The 24701-nt window shown below is 39.0% G+C and overlaps 3 protein-coding genes across 3 annotated transcripts in view; 2 read left to right on the top strand and 1 right to left on the bottom strand.

Moving 5' to 3' along the window:
• Window positions 1–24701, top strand: part of LOC135938888 (uncharacterized) — a 105104-nt gene that overhangs the window by 25748 nt on the left and 54655 nt on the right. The window contains exon 3 of the mRNA XM_065482896.1: window positions 24293–24501. Coding sequence (XP_065338968.1) covers window positions 24301–24501 — 201 coding nt within the window. The 5' untranslated portion in view covers window positions 24293–24300. The remainder of the gene's footprint in view (window positions 1–24292; window positions 24502–24701) is intronic.
• LOC135940564 (uncharacterized) lies at window positions 8902–10064 on the top strand. The gene is made up of 2 exons (XM_065485496.1): window positions 8902–9034; window positions 9099–10064. Exons 1-2 carry the CDS (start codon window positions 9024–9026, stop codon window positions 9862–9864), a joined length of 777 nt encoding a protein of 258 aa, XP_065341568.1. The 5' UTR covers window positions 8902–9023; the 3' UTR covers window positions 9865–10064.
• Window positions 20823–23349, bottom strand: LOC135941314 (uncharacterized). The gene is made up of 2 exons (XM_065486699.1): window positions 22622–23349; window positions 20823–21475 (listed from the first exon to the last, which is right to left on the bottom strand). The coding sequence occupies exons 1-2, from the start codon at window positions 23347–23349 to the stop codon at window positions 20878–20880; spliced, it is 1326 nt and encodes a 441-aa protein (XP_065342771.1). The 3' UTR covers window positions 20823–20877.

Genomic DNA, 24701 nt, shown 5'->3' with positions numbered 1-24701 from the left:
AGATCCTTAAGAGTTTCCTTGAAAAAGCACTGTTATTTCCCAAAGGATCTGTGCTTATTTGGTTTTAGAAAGTTCGCAAAAAATATATAAAAATACAGTGATCAAAGTATTTAGATCATTTTATTCCCTGTTTCATGGAAGTCCTCACACTTAAGTCTCGTCTTTGCAACTTCAAACGTTTCGAGCTTTTAGGATCTGAATCTTTTTCTGTAGTCTGTTTACACAGTGTGTTTAAGGTTAATTTCCTCAGCCGCTCTTTACCGCGTGAGTCGGTGTTGTAAAGCAGGCACACGCTCACCTTACAGTCCTTCGACTCAAGTGAATAAATACACAAACACAATATTCCCGAGAGCCTCTCTCTTTCTCGCCAACAACTTCGCCTGCAATGAAACTCGATGTTTCAGAAAGAGAAAAAAAGGAGTTGAAATACTAATTTCATTAAAGAACGAGCTTGGAAGAGTGTCACCCAAGCGGGAAAAAACACACGACGCGACAGAAACATAATAATTCCGTCTGGAATGTTTTGATTGTCATGCACACGCATTAAATTATTTCCCCTCGACGACGCGGCAACGCAATTATCCGCGACGCACCTTCTCTGGTCGTCAGATGCATTCATAATCTTTAAACACACCATAGGTATACGTACTCACGAGTTCAAGTGAGGTCGGTGTGCGAGTGTCGTAAAACTCCATTTTAATTGAGGCAGTCAAAAATTATTACGGCCGACGCTCGGCCAGATGCTCGGCTGGCTAATGCATCGCCGTAACTTCTATTGGTGTGCGATGACGCGTCCAATCAAAAGGTTCAAAGCAGATAAAACACGCGCGGTAAATTTCACTCCTTCCCCAGGGTTTATACTCGCAAGCGGGCCATAAAATGTGCGGAGCCTATTTAAACTGCGCCATTATTGTGCTCGCCGTTTATCGGAAAGTGATTTTTGAGTGAACGTTCACAGGTGCGATCCCAGTTTCAGGAAACAGCTGTTCCACTGAGAGACATTAATTTTTGACAATTTTTAATCTGTGAAAGTCTTCGCTATTTTGTCACACTCACTGAAAATAATTGGGATAAGGAAAAATTTATAGAAACTGTTCAGTAAAACACTTCAACATAGAAAGGAATTATTCCTAAATAATTCTGGGAATTTTCCATATTCTAGTATTATTTTAGGCGTTTATCTCGTTGTATTCTAAGAAAAATAGTATTGTTCTGATCATGGAAATTATTTTCGACATTATTCGGCTACAAAGATGAAGATATGCTTTTTAAATAAGTGTTGAGAATTAACTGTAGTCGGTTTCAAAATATTTTCAGGTTTATTGCTCCATTGGATTTAAGATTAAGTAAATCAATCTGATATTTTTAAGCACCGCGCCAAACGCGGTTTCATCAAAGAATAAATTATAGGTAGACATATAACGTTAACAAAATTTCCTTTCTCTACGTAGGTCGTTAAAAATTGAACACCACATATTGAATAAATATTTCATTGTGTGCAAGAGCATCTCGAAAAGTTCTAAATATTGTTCAATACACATTATAAAAAAAGATTATTCCTGCCTATAGAGTTCTTACAACCGTTCTGAATTTTTCATTCAGGTAGAAGATTATCATGGAAATGCAATATGGTGACTTCCCATTTTATATCCTTATTTCTGACCTCAAAATAAAAGTTTTAAGTTTTAAAAATCATTGTCAAATTTGTAGAAAATTAAAAAAGTGGATTTTAAAAGAGATTGATACTGTAAAACCTCGGGAATCCGTCTTGAACGTGATTTTGTATAAAATGATTATATTATGGAATGTAGCTTTTGTGAGAGAAACTCTCCCTTTAGCGAAATTAATTACGATTTTCGCCACTTAAAAAGCAAAAAAGGTTTGGAGGGAAATTTTTTTCACAGTAATTTTCACGGCAGCTTAGCTCGAGCATATTTTCCAGGGAATAAACATTAAAAGATATAAATAACTTTCCTGAATTACGCAGCTAGCTGGCAGCGTTCTGAAAATTACCATAAAAGAATGGTTCGGACAGGTCGAAACAAACGATTCGTTTGCTTAAACAAACCACATCGGGCCAATTCGCTTCAGAGCAAAAACAGCAACAGATAAAAATTCAAGCTGGCTGAATATCAAAAGGCGTGATGCAAAAATGGGAGCGGGCGCGCTCTGGAAACGGTCGCGCAATTACACGCACGGTGCAATCGCGGTGTGAGAGCGCTCGAAAAATTGGCCCGGCGAGGCGTGTTTTCTTTCCGCGCGGCGTGCTAATTAATTTGTATTATGATTACGCACCTGAGGCCGAAAAAAAATGAGGTGCGGTGCTCATTACCAATTCAGCCGGCGAGCTCACCAACGCAATTTTGGCGCACAGCCACTCGCACCAACACTGCGAATTTTATGGAGTGAATTTCATATGTGCGCCAGTCCTCGAGCAGTTTGTCTGATAAGAGTGTACGGATTTTCTGCCAGTAAATTGTCGATATTCCAATAAAATAGGAAAGCAGCAGCGAGTGCGTGTGTGCAGAGAAAAGGCTTGCCTGCCGGGTAGTCAGCACGTGAGGCGGCCCGACGTTGCGGTGCAGTCTAAAACACATTTTTGGGAGGTGTTCCACCGACACGCGCCGATTTTTGGCTCGCAGCGAGCAAAAGTCGCTTGCGGTCGTTATTCATCGCGCTCTCTCATCTCGAGATAACCTCTCGCTCGTTTTCGCCAACTTTTGCCATCGCGCGGCACGATTTATATGAACCAACTTGCTGCCCTGGCGATGCGGTCGAGTAATTTCATTAAAATCAGATCGGCGGTTCGATTCCGCGAGCTCGTGCTGCGATTTGTGGATTGGGTGTGGGAAGTCCGCTCCGCCGAACGTTTTCCTCTTGTGAGCAGTGAAAATGAGATTAACGTTGTGCGAAAAAAATTGATGTTCTGCAGAAATGATAAAAATAATCAAAAAGTCATCTCTGAAATTTTCACTCGGTAAGTCGTTTTTTATTCAGCCTATTGACAAACCCCAAATATGCCTGGAGCTCTTCTCTATATTTGCCGGATAACGCATCTGCTGCAACGCCTTAACTTTTTCCATCAGTTAAACGAATCCTTGTAACACCTATGTTAATCGGTTGAAACACACGTATCTAATTTTATTTTCAAAATGTCTAACAAGGAAAAATAATTTCCTATTTGGACTACGGTTTTTTCAAAAATGTGCGGTCAGTCTAATGAAATATAATTAAAAGAAATTGATGAAGTTGAGCGAGGCAAATTTTACGAATAATTATATACATCAATACCAGCCGAAAAAATGTATCATCCCATCCAGAGAATATATTAACACATTTAACACCTAAAAAAACAATACAACCTGGTCAAATCGTTTTTCCACAAATTTGAATTTTTTCACTCATAATAATTACAATATTTAAAAAAAAACCTTAATGCATTCCGGCTCATATGAAAATTTATGTAAGCCAATAAGGAAATAATTTTGGACCAAATATATCTAGTAAAAAAATTTGAGATAGCAAAAATTTCGGTGGACATAGTAAAAAAACGCTAAAATGTTGCGAAATAAATCCAGCTCTAATTTTCATTCAAATTAAAAACCTCTTCCTCGGCTTCATTTTGCTTCCAAGAATTTTATGGCAGAAATAGGAAGAATTTCCTGAAAAAATTTAAATTTGACGAAACAATCCATAATTTCATGTGTATTAATTATTTAAATCCAGCCGATTGAATTTAAAATTTCGAAAGGTTTTATAGAACTCGTTCCATGTGGATTTAAAAAGTAATTGTTGGTAAATAAAGCTTATAAAAATGTATACAGACATTTATTTTGCTGGAGGCAATGAATTTTCGTTCGACCTGATCAATATTTAAACAATATTTTTTACATTTTGTTTGTAACGATCCGAGCGTTCACTCAGTAAAAAATGTATCGACATATATCATATCCGTGAGTTTTTTGCGTCCTCATCGTGCAAAAACTCGTTAGCTGGCGTCACGCACGGAAATTCAGAGGCCACAGCAGCTTGAGTGATGAAGCACATGAGAAGAGGGGACCTGCACCGCGGACAGGAGCCACTGACGAGCTCTAATGAGCGCAATTTTACCTAGCGCACAAACCCACTCAACGCGGTCCAGTTCATTTTTAATTTAATCCCTCATCAAGTGAGCGAGATGAGGTGCCCAAGGGCGATGAAAAAAAGTTCAGCCCGGAATGAACATAACAACACTTAACACACGAGATTAAACCTTTCAGCAGGCGGCACCAAATGCAAAATATAATCAAATTCTGCACCCGACAAGTGGATTTTGACTGGCGCTGATGATTTTTCCCATCGGCAGAGTTTATTTTGGCTGGCGAGAGCAAAAAAGCGTCAAGCGCAGGAGTGTGAGAGATGCTCTCGATTTTTTCATCTCCGAAAATGACCCTTAAACATCCACTACTGCTCTCTGCGTCTAGACACATAACGGAGCGGAAGCAAAAAGGGTATTAGAATGAAAAAGAAGTGTTCCGGATCATTTCCGAGCCGCCACCTCTTTTTGCAAACGCGTCAGCTTGTTATTACTCGAGATCTGCTACCAAAGTCATCATTTTGTTGTTTCCCATTCTTTATTGCACGCCAGAGGAAAGAGAAAGAGAGTGATCACCAACTTCACGACATTCCAAGTTTGTAAAAGATAAACGATGATAGAAGAAGCTGAAACTTTCGCTATATTATGTGCATTAAAATTCTTACGCGATTAATTTTTATTACATTAGGGGCTAATTATATACTTGAATCTAAAGTTGTTAATTTTGTCATCAATGATAAAACTTTTCAAAATATAAAAAACATGATCATGATTAAAACCACGATAAATTTAATTATGCAGGAACTTTCTGCCTATGTTTGCAGCATATTTTAATGTTGATTAAAAAATTTGTTCATCATTTTATGCGATACAACATAATTATGAATCTAAATTAATGCGATGTAATGGTTTCCTATCGTGATAAATAATGTAAAACATCTCCCGCGTTGCGAAGAACTCAATGCAATTAATTCGCAAAATAATTTCACAATTCACATTTAATTTTTTTAGGATGCATTCAGCAAAAAACAAATATAGATGAATCAGTTACACGAATGAATATTTAGCACAAAACTCTATTGCTCTAATCCAATAGTATCTCTATTGAAATGATAGATGAGAATTGGCACGCAGAAAAGAATAGCAATTTATCACAGAGACTGACGTTGATGTGGTATACTGTATCTGTGCTCCACATAAGATGAAAAACATGGCTACATATACACGAACGCTTCAAAATGAAGTGCTAGTATGGTATTGCAAACAGGTCTTTGAGCTATTTTGACGAACGACGAACAATAAAGCGATTGTTTTGACGTCTCAGTGTTCGTAATGGTTTTTCGTATAGCTTTGATGTCGTTCATAAAGACACACACGACGCAAATTTACATCCCGCCTGGCGCAATTTAGTGGCGTGTTGTAAACCAGAACAGGAAATTAAAACAAACGAAGTGTTTTCCATATTGATCGCTATCTCATCCTACGAATGCTATGAGTCATCATTACTGACGCTTGCTTTGATGTGCAAACTGATTTTAAAAGATAAGTGCGATCAAGATTAGAGAAGAACACGTTGCCATCGTACGATGTTTTGGTGTTAACAAAGAGTGTTCATTTGAGAGTAATAATTAATGTAGTATGTTTCTAAGAGATAATTTTAATTGCTTATTAAAGTGCCGATAAAAATACCGATGGGATAGGTCATAAAAATAAGTCTTGCCATTGTGAAACTAGCTGTTTAGGTTTTGAAAGTTAATCCAGATAAATATGACGCTTGTTTACTTATTTTATCGAGAAAAATCTATGGCATTTTACTGCTGATAAGATCTTCAGTGTTACAATTTTTTATGACAGTGAGTGAGAAAATTACGCGTGAATCGCGAGTTTTTGCAGCCGTGGATTCACTTTTAGGGCGATAATTATTCTGTTTGAGCAGACGAATCCTAAGGCTGCAGCTTGCCTCGCTAAGCCCTGGCAAAGCTGCTGCGAGAGTAATTAATTTACAAGTCTGGTCGGCTAATGTTTGCCTCCGGCTCCGCGGGATTTGCATGAATTCGGCGCGTAGGAACCGCGAGAAACATTAGAAGCATCCATTCCCCGATCCGCGAACAAAACCGATGGCAAATAATAAAATGCTCTCGGTAATCTCCAAACGCTGCTTTGCTTTCTCTTTGTTTGACTCGATGCATGCCGTGCGGATTTCGTTAGCGCACAGAAGCCGTCCCAACAACCCGGCCTGAAAGCTTACACATGCACGTGTGGCGGAAATTTGCTGCTGTCCAAATATATAAGGGCCGTGTTGACATTCTCCACCTCTTTCGTGTTTGCTGTTCGCGGCGGGGCGGAGAGCCTCGCCGTTGATGATTTGCAACTTGTTCCATAGTTGCGGCGGGTTTTTGCTGTAGTCATCTAAACACTCGAGATTTGCAGTGCTTTTTGCTGCTAGTTAATGGAAGATAATTATTTTTAAAGTGTCAATTGCAGACAAGTGATGCTTTCCAGCGTGTGTATGTTTTGAGCCAAAAGCTTTGAACGAAATTTCGTAAACAACATTTAAAAATAATTGCAAATGTGGAAATGTGTGATTCAACTAAGCGATGTTAAGCTTAAAAAAGATTGATTACGTTTCTTAATAAATGATCAACGCCAACTTCAAAGAAAACTCTTAAAAGGATAAATAATTCGCTTGAGTTATTTTTAGTTAAAATATATTTAAATAGTTTAGTTTAATTTTGAGGGCTTGCACAATTATTATTTACCAAAAAAAAAAGTTTGCAGCCCATTACTAAAATATAAAACTGGTCTGGAAAATAACAAATAACTTCTTGAATTGTGATTGCTATCCGGGGTTTTTAATTATAAAAGTTTTGGCGAACTTAAGGAAAATATGGACGGTTTTAGACTTTTTAAACTCATTTACAAAGCAAAAGTTTTATGATTTTCCCTTGTTCTCAAGTTGAATCGTTTGAAACCTTTAATTGCGATTAATATCCTTTAGCATTTTTTCTTCTTAGCAGGTGTCAAAAGAGTTAGCCCTAGATTAAGAAACTTTATAATTATTCATCTGTTTGAACAATCGTATTCACGATGGCATAAAACTTTTTCGATTTCCGCGTTTAATTTGGCAGAGTTGACTCTGTATGCAAATTGAAACTCTTGTCAAGTGACGGCTGTAATTAAGACGCGCGTGAATAAAGCCAACTTCAAAGCAAACATCGCGTGTATATATATGTATATATCCAAAAGCACTCTCGCTCTTTTTCAGTCAGAGCAGGCAGTGAGCGACGCGCATGAAAAGCGATATCAGCCTCACGATGTCTCGCAATTAAAACTTTGAAACGCCCACGCTGGCTCGCACTCACGGCTTCTTTGCTTTCTTTACTTAATTACTGTAATTGGCTTAATCTCTCCTCGAGATAATTAAAAAAATCGCTATCTTACCTGGGCAGCTTCGACCAATTATAATATACTGGGTAAGCGCAGCGCTGAGTGTATTTTTTGACCAGGTCAGTGACGTCATTGCGGGCAGATTAAATTTATCCCCTGAAATTGCTTTTTGGACCAAATATATGCATGGAAATTCGATTCGCGTGCTATCGGGCTTAAAGTGCCGCTCTTTGCGAGCACTTGAGACTCTTATGAATTTGTAAATTTGCTCGCGAAAATGTAAATATCTAAAATTCATCAAGAAGGACTTGCGCGTGTGCTTCTTCGGCAATTAAAGCTCCGCTCTCCTCTCTTGTAGCACTCTCTCGAGAGAGAATAACTCGCGTCGTTTTGCAACGCTTTTATGAGGCTGTTAATTTTTATGCGAAAACAAACTCTCTGCGCTGTGTGCATGTTCTCTCTTATTTGGACCAAACATACGTTCTTCTCATCGCCCACGCCCTTTTATTATTCTGTGTGTGATCTTTTAAGTCCACGACGGCCGCAATTTCTTCCCTGGAAAATCTTTCTCCCCCACTTAAATGCAAATTTGCCTGCAGAGGAGAAACAGTATTGTTGTGCGCAATTTCCACATTCTGGTGTGCTGTGCAGAGCTAGCTAGGGCGTCAACGAAAACACTACACGTTGAGCCTGAGATCAAATAAACGCGATAAGGTGTAGAATAAGGGTCATACTCGGAACAATAATGTATGCGGAGATCACAATTGAGCCAAGCGTAATTATACGATTGCGCTGAACAAAATTGGCAATCATAATTTTCTATTAAAGTTTTTCTCACAGTATAGAGCTATTATAGCTTCGCTTACAAGATTCAATCTGGAACGAAGCAAATTTATAAAATAATGATATCGAAACATAAAAAACACAATAAGTATGAGCTATGCTAATTCTTATTCCCAGAGTATAACTTAAAATTAAAAAAATAAACTTCCACTGTTTTTAATTAATGATCCATTGCAATTTATTCTTACACATACACACCCACCTTTTTACCCCGTGACTTTTGCCTAGTCTGTTTCAATAAAAATCAATAAATGAAAAGATTAATTCATATCAAACCAAGGAAAAAGATTACGATCTTAGTAGTCAAACAACACGTGTACTCCAAATCTGATATTTGGCAATGTTCTTGTTTTTGCCAGAATATAATCAAGTCTTTTGATACGAATACAAACAAATTTGATTGATTGATTGATATTTCGAAGTTTGATTAATCCTGGAAAATTGCGGCGCAATTCTTATAAGGAAATGGACAGCGACATGTTTTTCCAGACAAATCTCTTTTCGTGCCAAAAAGTGACGTCTTACTATGCTACTTAGACACTTATCTTGAGATCGTTATCAACAAAATAATCATAAAGATGCCACACACTGTGTGACGCATGGAAGTAGTCTCCGCCGACAGGTATAAATGCTGAGCATAATTGCTCCTTCTGGCACAGCAAACTGCTAGTTCATCAAACCGAGCAGCTTCACGTAAACTCTACATTTCAGCAACAGAATGAGGACTGTGTAAGTCTAAACTAGAATTTGACCGCATACGACAGCTTCAACTTTTAATTTCTTATTTTTCCAGATTTGTAGTAGCTCTTGTGTGCTTGGCACTGGTGTGCTTGAGTGAAGGGCGTCCACCGAGAGCTCCCAATAATGGTCGTGGAAATGGTAACGGAGGTGGCAACGGCAACGGAAATGGAAACAATGGTATTGGTAATGGCAACGGTGGCTCAAACGGCAACAACGAAAACGCCGGAGGCAATGGAAACGGAAACAATGGTAATGGAAACGGCAACGGCGGACCAAACAACGAAGAGACAACTAGCAACCCTGAATTGACTACTGAGGGTGCTCCTGAACCTACCGAAGGTGCGACTGAACCTACCGAAGGCGCGACTGAACCCACAGAAGAAGTTACTGAGCCTGCAGAAGAGACGACCGTGGTCGAGGAGCAGACGACCGTTGTAGTCACTGAGGAACCGCCAGTTGAGGTCACTACTGAGGGTGCTCCTGAACCTACCGAAGGTGCGACTGAACCCGCAGAAGAAGTAACTGAGCCTGCAGAGGAGACGACCGTGGTCGAGGAGCAGACGACCGTTGTAGGCACTGAGGAACCGCCAGTTGAGGTCACTACTGAGGCCGAGGTGACCACAGCTCCCGCAGAAAACTCGAGCGAAGAGAGCAACGAGAGCGGAACTAACGAGGAAAACTCGAACGAGGCGAGCCAAGAGTCGGGAGAGAGCAACTCAACAGAGGAGGGCACCGCAGAAAACAACTCAACTGAGGAGGTCAAGTCTGATGAGAGCAACCAAACTAAGGAGAGCCAGGAAAGTAACGAATCCAAGTAATTGACAATTATGCATATTATTGGATTTCTATAATCTCTAACACAATAATGTACAGCAGTACGTAGTTATATAGCTGTTATTGGCCAAAATTATGAAACTGCCCATTGTTGTGTTCTTTTCAATGACTGTGAAAGTTTTTCTCATGTAATAGAAGACCAACCATAACAAGATGAATAAAATCAGCTTTAAAAAATGATAAATCTACTGAGTTTTGATTTTTTTCCGGGAACTTTAGGCTTGCTGAGTTACGTGAAAAGCATACCTTTTAACTCATTTACACAAGTTCCCTCGTCAGCAATTTTCCGCCTCCTGTTTTTCATTAAAATTTTCGTGTGCAGCGCAGCAATTCGTATGCGCGCAGCTGAACCCAAGAGAGGGGCTGCAAAACAAGACGACAACCAGTTAATGCAAAATTCAAAGCAGAGAGGTACAAGAGAGCGAGAGAGGCAAAATTCTAACTTGCTATACAGCAGAGCTAACCATATCCTTGGAGGGAATATTTCTCGAATTGAATTGCATTTATATGAGACACCTGACATCGCTGCTGAGAAAACAAGATGAGTTCGCTGAGAAAACACACGCCTGTAATAGAATAAATTTTCCACACGCACATATCGTTTTTCTCCGTAGCATTACGCAAACGTTGCAACAGATAAAGTACTTTCCTCTTGCGCTAGTAGAATGAATAATAGTTCGGAAAAAGGTGGACAATAGACCAAATTACTACCAAGCATTTTTTCGAAACTTCCGTGAATAACCGCCGTAATTAACCATTTAATAAGACTGAAAACCGGAAGCACCTTAGCATGAAAAATTTCGGGTATATGTTTGTAAATTTGGTAATACAGAAAATTTCCATCATATATTAAAAAACAACGGCGTTTTTCTCTAAACGATAAGCAGATGGACAATTGTGCGAATTCTTGGCTATTTTTCTTGCAGGGGAAATATTGATTTTAGGTGATATTGCTGCCAAATGTGGGGCAAATAAAATCTCAGGAGCAAAATTCTAAGCCTATGTATGGTTGAAGGGGAGTAGGAGAAATAGGCCTGCAGCTGCGCTATCTCTTTCAAGGGGCCAAGAAAAGTGTGTACAAACCATTAGGGAATCACTTTGTACTTGGCATCGGGAAACTAGCTCACAAGGGGTTCCGAGATGATGAAGAGTTAGCCAGCAGAGCGGCTCAGCAAGTAGTTACAACTGGAAGTTGTTTTTTTGCTATTATAAACAAGAAAGAGAAATGAAGGCAAGTGGAGTGGAAGAGCAGCCGGGCAATTATTAGCTCTGCCTACGACACAGAATAATATCGCAGAAGCTGGTCGGAATAGCGCTCCCTTGTTCCGGGCTTTCCGCACAAGCGGCTTCAAGCCGTGCATGTATAAAAAAGAATTTTCCGGCCAACGATGGAAGCGCAAATGCCGCTCAAGTACCTTGTTAAAACAAATGTAACTCGGTTTTGCAAGCAGCCGTGCCCTCGACTCTCGACTGGCGGCTCCTTTTCGGACGGCGCGCAGTTTGTTTTCAGCAATTTTCTTTGCGAGTCGTTTGCATGCTCAAAGACGGAGCAAAAAATGAGCGGAGAGAAAATTAGACTCATTAGAGAGAAGTCGCAGGGAAATTGATTTAATCTCAACTAATTCCGCTGGACGAAAAAGACCCATGGAAATTTCAGCTTCCTTCACTTACGACAAAATTGAAGTGTTTGGATAAAAACTTTTTTGCGGGAGGCCCAAATCAATATTCAAGAGGCCCTCTCTTCTCAAACTGACAAAGCGTCAGTTACGAATGATTTATTCAGTTCCTATTCGCGCGTTTGAGTGCTGGCCGCAACAAAATTCGGAACGTGCTCCGAAGTCCGCACAAGAAAGACCTAATGGCAACTTGAGCTCATCTGCCAACTCGGAATGGGGCGCGAGATGGATATTGTTACGCTGCAGGCTGCATCTGTTGCAGCCAGCCAGCCAGCCAGGCAGGCTAACGTGTTTTGGGTCGCTCCCAAAAGTTAACGCCCGCCGCGCGTGGCGCAAGAGCAACAAATTTGAGCGCGCAGAAAGGGAGATTTATTGAATTTCAGCGTTCGCCTTCACTCCCGGATAATGCAATTAAAAGTTGTCGCTGCGGGATGTCACGTTCAGCTCCATTGGCAGCCAACGTCCGACTGTAGCACTGTACTGACTCTGCCGGAAAAGCTAATCAGCTACAGCTTTGTCAGTCTCGAACGCTATTGTCTAAAACTGAGAAAGAGTTTTCTAGAACTTTGGGAGATACATCAATTAATACATCAAGGCAGAAATTGTGAAAATGCGAATTACAAATGTTTTTTTATCGGCAAATATTTAACTTTTTCGGACTGTTTTTCAAGCAAAATAAATTGTTTCAGACCATTTTTTTTTGTATATTTTTAGCGGTTTTAGATGTTTTGAGTGCTCTGTTTGTTGCAAAATTCCCAAATTATTGATAATTCAATTTATTTTACGGAAATCTCCTTTTGTATCCATTTTTGTTGAAGGGTTTCATTTTCTTGAAGAATTTAAGCCCTATAATCCAAAACAAATTAATTATGTTTTGGATATTTTGTGCACTCCGGTTTAAAAAAGTTAATAGGCTTTTTAATTGGAAAACTGATTTTTTTAAATTTAACTAGAAACATGGCGCAACTACAACATTAAATTTTTTCTCCACCTGTGACTTGGGCCGTAAAAGGGGATGATGCTTATTTAATTAATTGATTAAGTTAACCCCAAACACTCTAGTCCGGTCCGCTGGATGGTCGCCGTGACTGGAAAACAGCCTGTTTATTTTGGGTCGCGGTCAGTTTCAGATGTGGACGTCCCATGGAATAGCTGATTAAGCTTCGATAGGCCGGTTTGCGGTGGCATCCTAAAGCCGGGCACTTACTAGAATGAGCCGGGAAGAATAGCCGTGTCCTCAAACCTCAAACAAACTCCACCACTGCCAGACGGGCGAGTGCAACTCACAATCAGAGATTTACGTAATAAAGATTATCTTTAAGTCAAACTTAAGCTTGGGTCGAATGACTTGAATTGTGTGATCCATGCTTATTTCACGGTCCCGTAGCGATTGGAAGCTCAGAAAAGATTGTCTGATTGTCTGAAGTTCACAAAAACTCCGTTAAATTAAAAAAATAATATATTTTCTCAAGAGCAGAGAGAAATTCCAGACCACATTGCTTTTATAGCATAAATTTTAAATAGAGAGTGCATGAACAAAAGTGGTGAGTTTTGTGTTCGAGTTCTCAAAAGCCGCATATTGCATTCATTCCCAAAGTGTTTTGCTAATTAGCTATGCGTCAAAATGACGACATGCATTTATCAGTCACGTCTTGAGCAACATTCATATCTGGGTTGACGTGAAAACCGTGTTGCCGCGAAATGCGGCTGCCAGGGGTGCCGAAGTGGTTTGCGAATGCGATCTGAATTCATTGACAGTGTTGTGTGTAAGCGGTGGCGGTTTACTGAGCAAATCGATTGGAAGATGCTGCTTTGTGCGGGAGAGAAGTAGAAGACATCAAAAAGATGTGCTTCCTACCCAAATACATGTACACTTCATAAGTGTCTGGCCTGCAAAAAGTGGTCCTTTGTGTGTATGGGGGCCGAGGACGGAGCCATCTTCGCTCCAATGCTTTCTCAGACTCTCGCTCGTGAAAGAAAATAATCTTTCTCGGCAAATAGTGGAGCCTAAGCCCGAAGATGAAAGGGTGCGCGCGCAAAATGTTTGCCTTGCCTCGATGGGAGAAAAGCGACGAAATTAATTAAACATTTTGAGTGGGTCCATATTCGAATATTGATTCGTCCGCAAACACTTGCAAAGCCAACACTTGAGATTGAGATTGCAGGAGTGGAATAGAAAGTGTGGCAACTGATGGAGCGTAAGGGAAATATTTTCATTTCATCCCCCATTAAACGGTGAATTTTGTATTTTTAAATAAAGACGTTGTATGATGAATTTAACGGACCTCTCCATGGATGAAATTTTCCGTTAATCCTTCATTTTGACAGGTTTCGACATCACAGTAGTATGAAACAAATTATATACAAATCAACACAATAAAATTTCAAAACAAATCACAACAATGAACAATGATGCGACAAAATTATAGGAAAGTCCAGAAAAATTCCAAGCTGTGCCTATATCAAAGGCTTAATAGGCTATAAATGACATCCGACAAATTTTTCTTGGCATTAGTTGATAAAGCAAAAATAATACCTTTATTGTTTCCTCAAATCTCAGTGTGTCTCTCTGATAGCACAACTCACTCTTAGTTTATGATGTTATAAAAAGTTTTAATACACACTGGGAGCCGCAAGATTTGATGTAAGCTCTATAAAAACCTTTCCTCTTCTTCAGAGCCTTCTCATAAAACCTTTCCGCCTGCGTCCGAATTCTTTCATTTTAGACGAAACTCTGCACACAAGAAGCTGATTGGATCGGGGAGCCGCGGAAAATCAAATTACCACTCTAATAGAGACAGAAAAATATTGAACGCGCAAGATTGGGATGGAAAAACTAGCAGAAAATTAGATTGGTGTGTCTAGTATATGCGCATTAATGGTTTATGAAAGCAGTGAAATTGGCCATTGGCCCCCTAAATGCATAAAATTGAATTATCTTGGGCGAAAAACGAGCCGTGTAAATAATCGAGGCCGTTATTTACAATTCAGGCGTCGTTAATGCCGCACCAGCAGCTATTTCAAGAAGAATAAGTATTAATTATGAGCGAGTGGTTCTCTCCCTCAAGCACGCTAACCCGCTGAACGACCGCCTTAAATAACCGCACACTAGCTCTTCTCGAGTGGAGTCCGGGGAAACAAAAACTGCCTGCGACGCACTCTAGATCATTATGAATGAGATGCATTTCGCTCTTTATTTCACTGCGAAAAAAAATAGCTGCGCAAAAAAGGGTTCATGTCTGTTGTCACATCACTCGTTCTGAAATGCTTTTCTTGATGATATGGGCGCGGTGTCGAATTCCATCCGCCTTCTCGATTTGTCGGTTTTATCGCCTAAAGCGAGAGTGACATTTTACGTCCAGAAGCGAAGGTGGCCATAAAATTATCCGCGCTGCTGCAGCTGTCAAAATAAATAATCGTGATCCGCATACGTGTTGGTCTCTACTTTCGCGAACGACCTGCTGGCACTGGAGCCAAAAAGATCGCCACCGACTCTCACAGTTTTATTGCCAACTTATCCTGCTTGTTTACTTTGCGCATCAACTGGCTGGCAACGTGTGTTGTTGCATTTCGCACCTGCTACCTTTCCTGCAAAAAAACTAAGAGTTAAATAGAAATTAGAACTTAGAGCTTTATGAAAATAAAGTAATTCGAATTAAACTGATTGAATATTTTTGTTACAAGCATCAACTTTTTATATTACATAATTGAAAATCGATTCTCTTTCTTAATAAATCTTTTTAAACGCACTGGGGTTAAATACTAAAACTACGTATTATTCAGATCAAGTTTTGCTGCTTTCGTTTGAGTGATCAAAGGATGAAAATTAAAAAAATTGTGCTTCAGAAGTTACACAAAAAATTGACTTATATTTTGTTAGTTATCGTAGCTTTTTTTAATTTAATTTTTTATTTTCTTTATTTTAAATTCATAGCAAGATCTTTCATATTTTTAAATGCCTAGGAATTACTTTGAAAAGCGTGTTTTCACAGCTATGTCTACGTTTTCAAGATGATGCACACAGTAGCTTTATTATATAATTTTTTCTCCTATGAAATATTTAATAATTAATCACAAAATGAATGAAATCTTCACAGCCCATGATATTTAAAAAAAAATCCAGTCGAAACTTGAATTTTAGAGCCAAATAATTAAACTCATGTCATAGTATAGCTGTCTACGTGCGTTGTTTAACAAAGTTTGACCATTAGTGTTGGTGAAGTAAAAAAAAACCACAGTGCCTAGCGCACAAATAGAGCGTTCGTATAAGAGTGGTCGTTTGCAAAAACTGTCGGAAATAATGTAAACTGTTCCAACATGATTATTAGCGTTTTGTCCACGCACGGAACGCGGCTTTGATACAACGGGCGTTGGTCATTTGGCCGGGGCCCAAAACGCCAGGAAAGAGAAGCAGCCGCACATGGCACCAAACTTGAGGCCGAAACGAGCAAAATCATCTGCGCTAAAAGGGGTCGTATTCGGCTAAAAAGGATAAGAGAGATGAATCAACATTAACAATGAAGTTTTGCGGATTGGACTAAACAGCAGACGGAGCAGGGGACATTAGCTGAGTCGTCATTGTTATTGCAAACGACTTTTTCGGGCAGACACGCGAGTCGAAAGTTTGCAGCCGCACAAGTTCTTGCGAGAGTAGAGAGACGGCCACGGCGAACTCTCTCTCCCTCTCATTTGGCTGAGCGAGTTTCGTTCGACTAATTGTGCCTGACTGTTTGTTAATATTGATTATTGCCCTTCGAAATGAAGACAAAAGAGAGGCTGCCTGAAGAGAACAAGTTTCTCGATTCGCATTGTTGAATTCAAGAAGGGCTCTTCTGCCACCGCTCATTACTCAAACGCGAATTTTTCGGAGCGAGCGGTGGGTAAAGTCAGTTAGCCAATTAACCGAACAAGATTTGGCTGAGTGCTCACTTACAAAAGCGCAATTTGCTCCTCTAAAATTTTCACCTAATTATAATTTACGTTTATTATTGTAAATAATGGCTTGGCATCCTTTCCTCCCCCAAAATAAAATGGCTAATCGATCTCGGCAGATGATATTTATATTGTTGCAAAAAAGCAAAGTTGAGCAGAATGCCAACTTCCCATATATTCCGTTCGGAGGGAAGCATGTTGAATAAATGAGGAGCATTACCATAAATCCAAAAGATCGAACGAACAAGCAAAAAGTTGGCCCATCAAAAAACTTTTGCATTTCTGTTCATCTTTCTACATCTTTTATACGAACGTAAAAAGCCATGTTTACGACTTGTAACATTGTAAAGGATCAGTCTGCGTATATCGCGACCTTTTTTCATCTCGCCAACTGTAAAATAATACTGCTCAGAAATACTCTGCTTTATTACATGGCAAGAAATGAACTACACACCTAAATTTAAGTTAAAAAAATGAAATAAATAATTTCATTCAACCCGAAATGAATGCAGCACTTTTAATAACAACAAATTGACTGGAAATGGATAAGACAAAAGATATTAAATCGTGGCCCTACCGTCACCTGGCATTTATGTAAATCAAAGAAACATTTTTTATTTAAATAAGAAAATAAAATCCTCATCTAAAAATTCTGCTCTTATTTCATAAATTCCTTTTCGGGATAGATTAGAATTAAAACATCATTTTAACAAATTTATTCTAGATCAAAGATATCTGGTGATGATTGTCATAAAAGTCCAGGAACAGCATCAAGGAAAAATTATCGTCGGGAGTAAAAACGTTTTAACTATATTTCAACAGATAAGAAACCTCCTTATTATTGTTAGCTCAGCAATCTTGGGCTTTATATGAAAGATGAAAAAATATATTTAAAAGATTAGCAACGCGACAGAGAAAATATTTCCCTCCATAGAGGAAGGCTGAAAGCTTCTAATCTCAGCAAAAGAAACAAAATCTGCAATCTATTACCTTGGTTTCCGGCCGCAAGATAAATCTAGGTAGTATTAAAATGCAATCACCTGTCAAGCACGAGTGGCGATAAGTGCAGCGGCTTAACGAGGATCTCGCAGGAATATGGCAATAAGGGTTGTGCGTTGGTGTGCAGCTGAATGGTGCGGAGCAGCAGCAAAAAGCGGTCTAGTAAAAGAGCGTTGCCCCGCTGGAGACACAATGCGAAGGCTCTCACGGGGGGTGGTTGGCGTAATTGCGCACCAGGGTGGCGACCTACATTACACAAACAAGCGCTGCTGCGAGAGGTAGGACGACATCTTTGCTTTGCATTCAGATGAGCTGCTGCAGGCTCAAATTTACTGCCTCCAGGCTGGCTAATACCTGCGCCGGGATTACAGCGAAATGCAAACACGTCATAGCAGCACCCCGTTTCGACGCTAAAGCGCGTGGGGACCACTCTCGTTGGGGGTCGTTAATGCACAAATCCACACCTTCCGTCCGCCGTAAAAATGTCAGCGTGGGTTATTAAACGCCGGACGCAGATCTGCGGCCATTCTTCACTTGAGCACGAAATTGTGATTTTTTAATTCAAATTATGGGTTTTTCCGATTCAGATAAACAAGAGGAGATTTAAAGAGGACACATTAAAAAACCCTTGTTGACACTGAATGAAAAAGCTTTTGAGAATTGAGGTAAAGCCTGAATTAAGCCTGCTGCTTTTCCCAATACAAAATCTTATTTTTCACTATCAAACCCCCAAAATTGGCACACGCTTCCAGATAGGTCTTGACGAGAGGAATTAAAATTAATAGTACAAAATGTGATCACAATAAACTGTTAATTTTCAAATGAATTTGGATCCATTTTATAAACTGTGTAGGAAAAAGATACATTTATTGCCTAAATCATTGCGACAATTTTCAACACACATCAAGTTTAATCGGTCTAATGGACAGAACATAGCGATACATGATCTTTAATTTAAAATTGATATACTGAAATATTTTGGAATTTTGTAAAATTAAAAAAAATCAGCAGTTTGGCTTGCAAAATGGGTTAGCAGTCCTATTTTTTCTTATTTTAATTAAAAAATACATTTTACCTCTACACTAACGAACACTGGCTGAAACCAATTCACTAAACACAGTTCATTTCATGATGCAATTGCAATTAATAATGCAAACAGTGCGAGCTTCATTTATTTATGCCGATTGCAGAAAATTCCAATCACGTGTCGCAAAAACGCTCGCTGTGCGCTGATTCTCTGTCGGTTTAGCTGCATCAGCACAATTACTCACAATGCAGCCACGGAGAGTGCACGTCAAAATATGCTGCAAAATCACTATGCAAATTCATGCCGAGTGCAAATCAGGATGCAATCGACTTTGCCGAGGGCACGTGGTTTTCCATGGAGCGCGGATTCGGTCGAAATCGCCATAATTATAACAGCTCTACGAGCGTGAAATGTAGATTGAATGAATTTGCAATTTATGCTAGGCACTGTCTAATGAATATTTATGGCACCTCGGCTCGTTATTCACAGCGAATATATTCTGGCACGCTCGACTCCCAGCGAGATGAGTGATGTACTGGCTGCGCGCAAGTTCGCGCTAAAGACAGAGAAAAAAAACTGTGAAATTAAAACTGACTCGGTGGTGAGACTCTTTTGCGAGCAGAAAATGACTTACAAGGAAACTCTTAGGATTTGCTTCGTTTTAATTGCCGGGATTTTTTTTAAACGCGAATTCTTTTCAACGATGTTAGTTAAGTCACCAGGGTGAATTATTTTAATTGAACGGTGTTAGCGCGCTATGGAGAAAGATATAAATTACTTGTGTTATTAAACATGAGACTCGTTTTAAAAACAATTTTGGACATGCAAGTTTAACTCAATTTAAAGTTTTTTGAGCCAATATTAACTTTTATTGGAAATCTTCATTTTTTTGGTACTGCCAAAAAGTGGTCAGGATTTCATCAGCTTTTAGGATAGGTGCAATTCATTGATCTACAAAAGAATTTTATAATTATTAACATATAGAAGCACAAAGACATTTTTATATTTTTCTTCTCTTCACTTTTCAAGTGGCGAAACCTGGTTGATTTTGAACGAGTGATAAAAAATTGAACAATCCTTCCGTGATTCCAATGACTTTATGATTTCTGATTTCCATTTTGCCTTTCTACTATTTATACAGACCCATTCACCGTTGTAGATAAGCTGCTTTCAGGCAGGTGAAAATGGGCAAAATATGTGTGTATAGCTTGCTTGCGTCAGACTTAATCCTGACGAATGCGTGAGTGAAGGTGAACAAAACTGACATAATTCCCAGCTGTGACAAATTTTCAGAATGAAAAACTGTTAAACCGATAAAATTTCTATTCAAGGCCATGTTGCAACATCGGGCGGAGGACTGTTAGGGAGTAGGCTCAGTCAGTTAAGTGGCGTTTCAAGCCACCCTCTACTGACGTATTCAACTCTTTTAGCTCTAGCGCTGACTAATGACACGGCATCGCTCTTCTGTCAGGGACTATAAAAGAACCATATCTTGCATTTATGCTGACCACTCATCTTCACATGGCATGCATTTTTCACTCTAATGCCACGCCTCATGCACACCGGGAAAGAGCTCCCGTGCGGAAAAGTGCAAATAGAAGCTGTATGAGAATGCAGGCAGATATTTGAATGAATAATATTATACAAATACGCTTTTAATGTATTTAACGCTCTATATAAATCAAAACTGGAACTTTAAGTCTTTTTGATGATAAAATTAGGATTTTAAAAGGGTGATCTCCTAGATGCTTATTTGGAAAAAATTAATTACATAGATATATATGTTTGATGAAATATTTAAAAACAACAATCTGATCTATGATCTTGATTGTAAATTAAAAAATTGAAGCTATAATGTTATTTGGTCCAAACTGTATCACTCTTGTAATCTTAGATCCAAATCATTGTTGTATTAAATTATAAAAAGGAAACTTATATGTATTGAAAATCTATCTGGGAGCACAATAGTTATATTTCAAATTGAAATTTTAAGAGTGAAATCTTCTGATCCAATGAATTTAAAAATTACCCAAAAAATTAATTGATGACAGTTAGAATTTATTCCTGATTAACAATGAACTCTAACCCATTTTTCCAGAAAAAAATATATGGATATTGGATATTACTGTCCGAAATTGCAATTTTAAATTATAATTTGAGCTTTAAAAAGGCAATTTTCAGAAATTATTGTTTTTACGATGAAAAACTAAAAAAATATATGTAACCATGGGGTTCCCTAGAATGGGAGAGTTTTAAAAATTCGTTTTTCTTTCCACATGGCAAATACAATTTGTGTCTCTATGAAAGATATCGCTGTAGGGTGTGTATTTGTGACGCCAAAATCGAATTTACTTTAATCTCGTTCATTTGTCCCACCGTCGCAGCACATTCTTGTACAGCATAGTGGCGTAATCAAATTTAGTGCCTCCTCCGTTGTCGTTGCCTTCGTCGGCGCCGACGCCTCGCTCTAATTGCGCCAATTTCTCTACAACGCCGAGGGCCTGGGCCGCGTGCTGCCGTCTCACGCGCCTCTCGATCTCTTCCTCGACGGCCGCCACCTGCTTCTCCCTCATTTTCTCGTGCAACGCAATTTTCTCCAGCACGCCGAGCGCCGCGTATTCCTGCTCGCTGGGCACCAGGCTCGCGAGGCAAACTTGCCGCAGCACCTGCACCGACACCGGCGCCGAGATCCACGAGTAGCACTGCTCCAGTCGCAGGGTCTCCTCGGCGTTAGCGAATTCCTTCTGCACCTCGCCGAATTGCACGTCAGGGTCCTCGAAGCGGCTGCGTTGCTTCCACTCCAGCACGATGGCGTCCAGGGTCGGCAGCGGAAAGTCGCGGTTCCGACGGTGCCACAGCGCCTCGTCTGACTTGAATTTCAGGCGGAGAAACTCGAGGTTGTACGTCTTTTCTGCCAGGACGTACTTTGGAGGAATGTATGGAGGAGGAACCTTTTTCGGTCTGGAGAGATCCAAATTTAATGGAGATGTTATTAATAAAAAATATTTTCTTGAAATATATTTTTAAATAAAAAATTGATGCAAAGTTGCTTTTGTGACCCACAAGGATGAACTAAGTTGAACCTAAACAACGTACTTAATTTGTAGTGGTTCATTTCATGTAAGCGAAACCTTTTATTTATCATTACTGCTATCTCCGAGGAATTTAAATTTATTTCATATTTTAGTAGAATGCCATGTGGAGTTCGAAATTAAATTTAAATTCTGAAATTGTACACTTATAAATTTATGTAATTAAAAATAGATGCCTATTATTATAAGAGTTAATTTAAACAAAGTTAGTCTGAGGGAAATTAACATTCATAAGCCAAGACAGATTTTAAAATAAAGCTAGATATCCAATTTTAACCACCAGGAAATTTTCATAATTTATCGGAGAAAGACTGGACTGGTATCAAAATTTTAATGTGTTAAAATATGAGAGCAAACACTAAATAATTCCGGAACAGTCTGTACTAGTCTCTTGGCACTTACAAAAGATTTTTTATATTTTTCTGATCATTCCATTGTTTGCTACATATGGTAAGAGAGTTAAAAAATTGTCTAGATTTTTTTTAATAATCTTACATCGATCAAAATTTTTAATTTAGTAATTTCGCCGATTGCCTTGTATGGCATCGAAGCTATTTATAGGTCTAATTTATCATGAAATGATATAAACGGTTCGTAAATTGCCACCTACTGAAAAAAGCTGAAATTGTGGAAAATAAGAATTTAATCGAGAATCGAAGAGGAGCTGTATATTGATAACTAGGATCTTTATGATATTATATTCAATCATTGCAGGTTCAAAATTTAAATATTTAATTTTTAATACTTTAAAAAAGGAGATTAAAAAGATTGCCCAATAACATACTGAAAAAATCACCACATCCATTAAAATAAAACAAATATTAAAAAAATTAGCAAAAAATATTTTGCAAAATAATTTAAAGTTTAAAATTTTTTAGGTCAAGCAAATTTCTTTTTCTTGACTTAAAAATTTGCTATTTTTTAATTTTTTAACATTTATAATAGCTAATTGTGTCTCAAAATTAATCATTATAATAATTTATCAGAAAATACCATTGGGATTTTCTACTTTTACCTTGGTTTAAAAAGGCACTTCACAGGGGGCTCAGGCTCTATTCCAAGCACATAGTCGGCTCTCTGGTTTTTGACCTGAATCTCGTTGGCCACTATCTCGGCTGCCTTCTGCTTAATCTGCTGGTGCTTCTGCAAAACCCGCTGCACGGCCGTCTGCTTTTGCTTCTTGAGCGCGTCGCAGGCCGCCTGCTTGGCCTTCCTCATCTCGTCCAGCCGCAGTTCCGCCATTTGACTTTTGTAGCCAGAGCCAATCGCGGCCGTCTTCTGATGTTCCCTCAACTGCAGGGCCTTGTTCTCCTGCACCTCCCTGATGTGGCCGTCGTCGTTCTTCAGCCGGCTCTTCCTCGCAGACGCCTTCTTCACCCCGTGATGCTCGTCTTTCAGCTTTTTCTCGAGCTGCAGTTGGCTCTGGCGTTGTTGCTCGAGCTGCTTTTTCCGCCACAAGACCAGCTTCGCGTGCGCCTCCTTCGCCTTCTGCTTTTCCGACGCTGCGACGTCGACGGCCGGCGCCTCTTCGCACGGTCGGCGCTGCAGGTAGTCGACCTTTTCCTGGTGTTGCAGTTCCGCCAGCAGACGCTTCCGCTCGCGAATTTCCCTGCCCCGCTCCTCGCGTTCTTGGAACTTGCATTTTTCAACGGAGAAGTGACGCCGTCTTCTTATCACCTCGCGCGGACACTCGTTTTTGGTGCAGGCGAACTTGAAATCGCCCGAGTTGAAAGCGTTGACCATCGTCTGCACAATTTTTGACGTCACTGTAGGAGCATTATGAAAACGGAATTTGTGAAATTTATAACGTCGATGTTTCAATCAATTTTAAAACCAACAAAAGCTTAAACAATAGAATTTAAGATCACATTAAAATTGTTAGTTATGTTTATCTTCTTACAAAATTGGTCAACAGTGCATTGTTATGTAGGTTTCATTACATTTTTACAACAGCTAGACTTCAACGATCGTAAAGTTAGTTTTTTTTTATTAAATTGAGGATATTAATCCCTTTTCTTAGTAGAAATTCTACAGATTCCCCATCAAAATGTAATTTTCTGAGGGCAAAGCCAAGCTTATTTTTCTGTAAAACTCCACTCATGACTTTTGCTAACTTATATGTGTGCTATGATAATTCCATGCTTGGATTGGCTCACATCGACTATCTAAGATATTTTTTAAGACTATTTATTAATATGTATATTATGTCTAAAGAAAAGAAAATAAAAGGGAAAATTTTAAATTTAAATTCTAGCACTAGACAACAAAAGTACCTCAATTCTGGGCTCTTTACCTTCAAAACGAAATAATAAACATTGTAGCAAATTGCTAGGACTTGGCATCATCGGCTGTGGAGTGTAGAGTGGTTGACTGCAGCTTGGCAAAGCTTTATTAAAAATATAACCACATGGGGAATATTAAATATACTACCCAAAGAACCAATATAAAGATTAATTGTGTAAATCATCAAAGAAGATTTTAATTAAAAATAAACGTGAATCACGTGAATGAAGAATTGATATTAAAAATTCCTATCTATATTAAATTCATAAGCTTGTTAGATGCGCGTTTGATGCTTAAATTAAAATCAAACCTTACAAATTAGTTTTATTTCTTAATGTTAAATTGCCGAATAATAAAATTTATTTCCAGTTTTAACATAAAATTTCCGTGTCTCGTGTTTCAGGTGACTAAATGATGCACAACAAACGAGTCACCGTTGACGTGGAGGGTTACTCGAGCGAGGATATGCCGCACCACCACCATCACCACATGCACCACGAAAATCACCACCAACACCACTGCTCTCCACCTATTTCCCCGTCATTGTCGCCTTCCCCACCGCCACCACCAACACGATGGGCCACCCTTATGCAAGCGAGGAAAAATAGACAGGTAAAAATTACATGGTTTTAAGATGCACACAAGCAAGAAAATTTTTAAATTGGGAAATAGCTAACATTCACGCTAAAAGTAAAATGCTAGATATTATTTTGCCATATCACCGCACGGTTATTTTCATTTATTTTTGTGCTGGAGTTTTTTGGGTCACAGTAAACTGGGTTGCAGATCAATGCTTTTCCAAATTAATATTC

Source organism: Cloeon dipterum, chromosome 3, assembly GCF_949628265.1.
Source record: "Cloeon dipterum chromosome 3, ieCloDipt1.1, whole genome shotgun sequence".
Classification (NCBI taxonomy): Eukaryota; Metazoa; Arthropoda; class Insecta; order Ephemeroptera; family Baetidae; genus Cloeon; species Cloeon dipterum.
The sequence above is the reverse complement of the archived record's forward strand: the minus strand, read 5'-3'. Positions and strand labels throughout refer to the sequence as shown.

What these genes read in the sequence shown, in the direction of transcription:
- LOC135941314 (XM_065486699.1), bottom strand. Translation starts at nt 23,349, where the DNA reads ATGGTCAACGCTTTCAACTCGGGCGATTTCAAGTTCGCCTGCACCAAA. An exon ending in AAGTGCCTTTTTAAACCAAG is followed by an intron (nt 21,476 to 22,621) that starts GTAAAAGTAGAA and finishes GGATCTCTCCAG; the next exon opens with ACCGAAAAAGGTTCCTCCTC.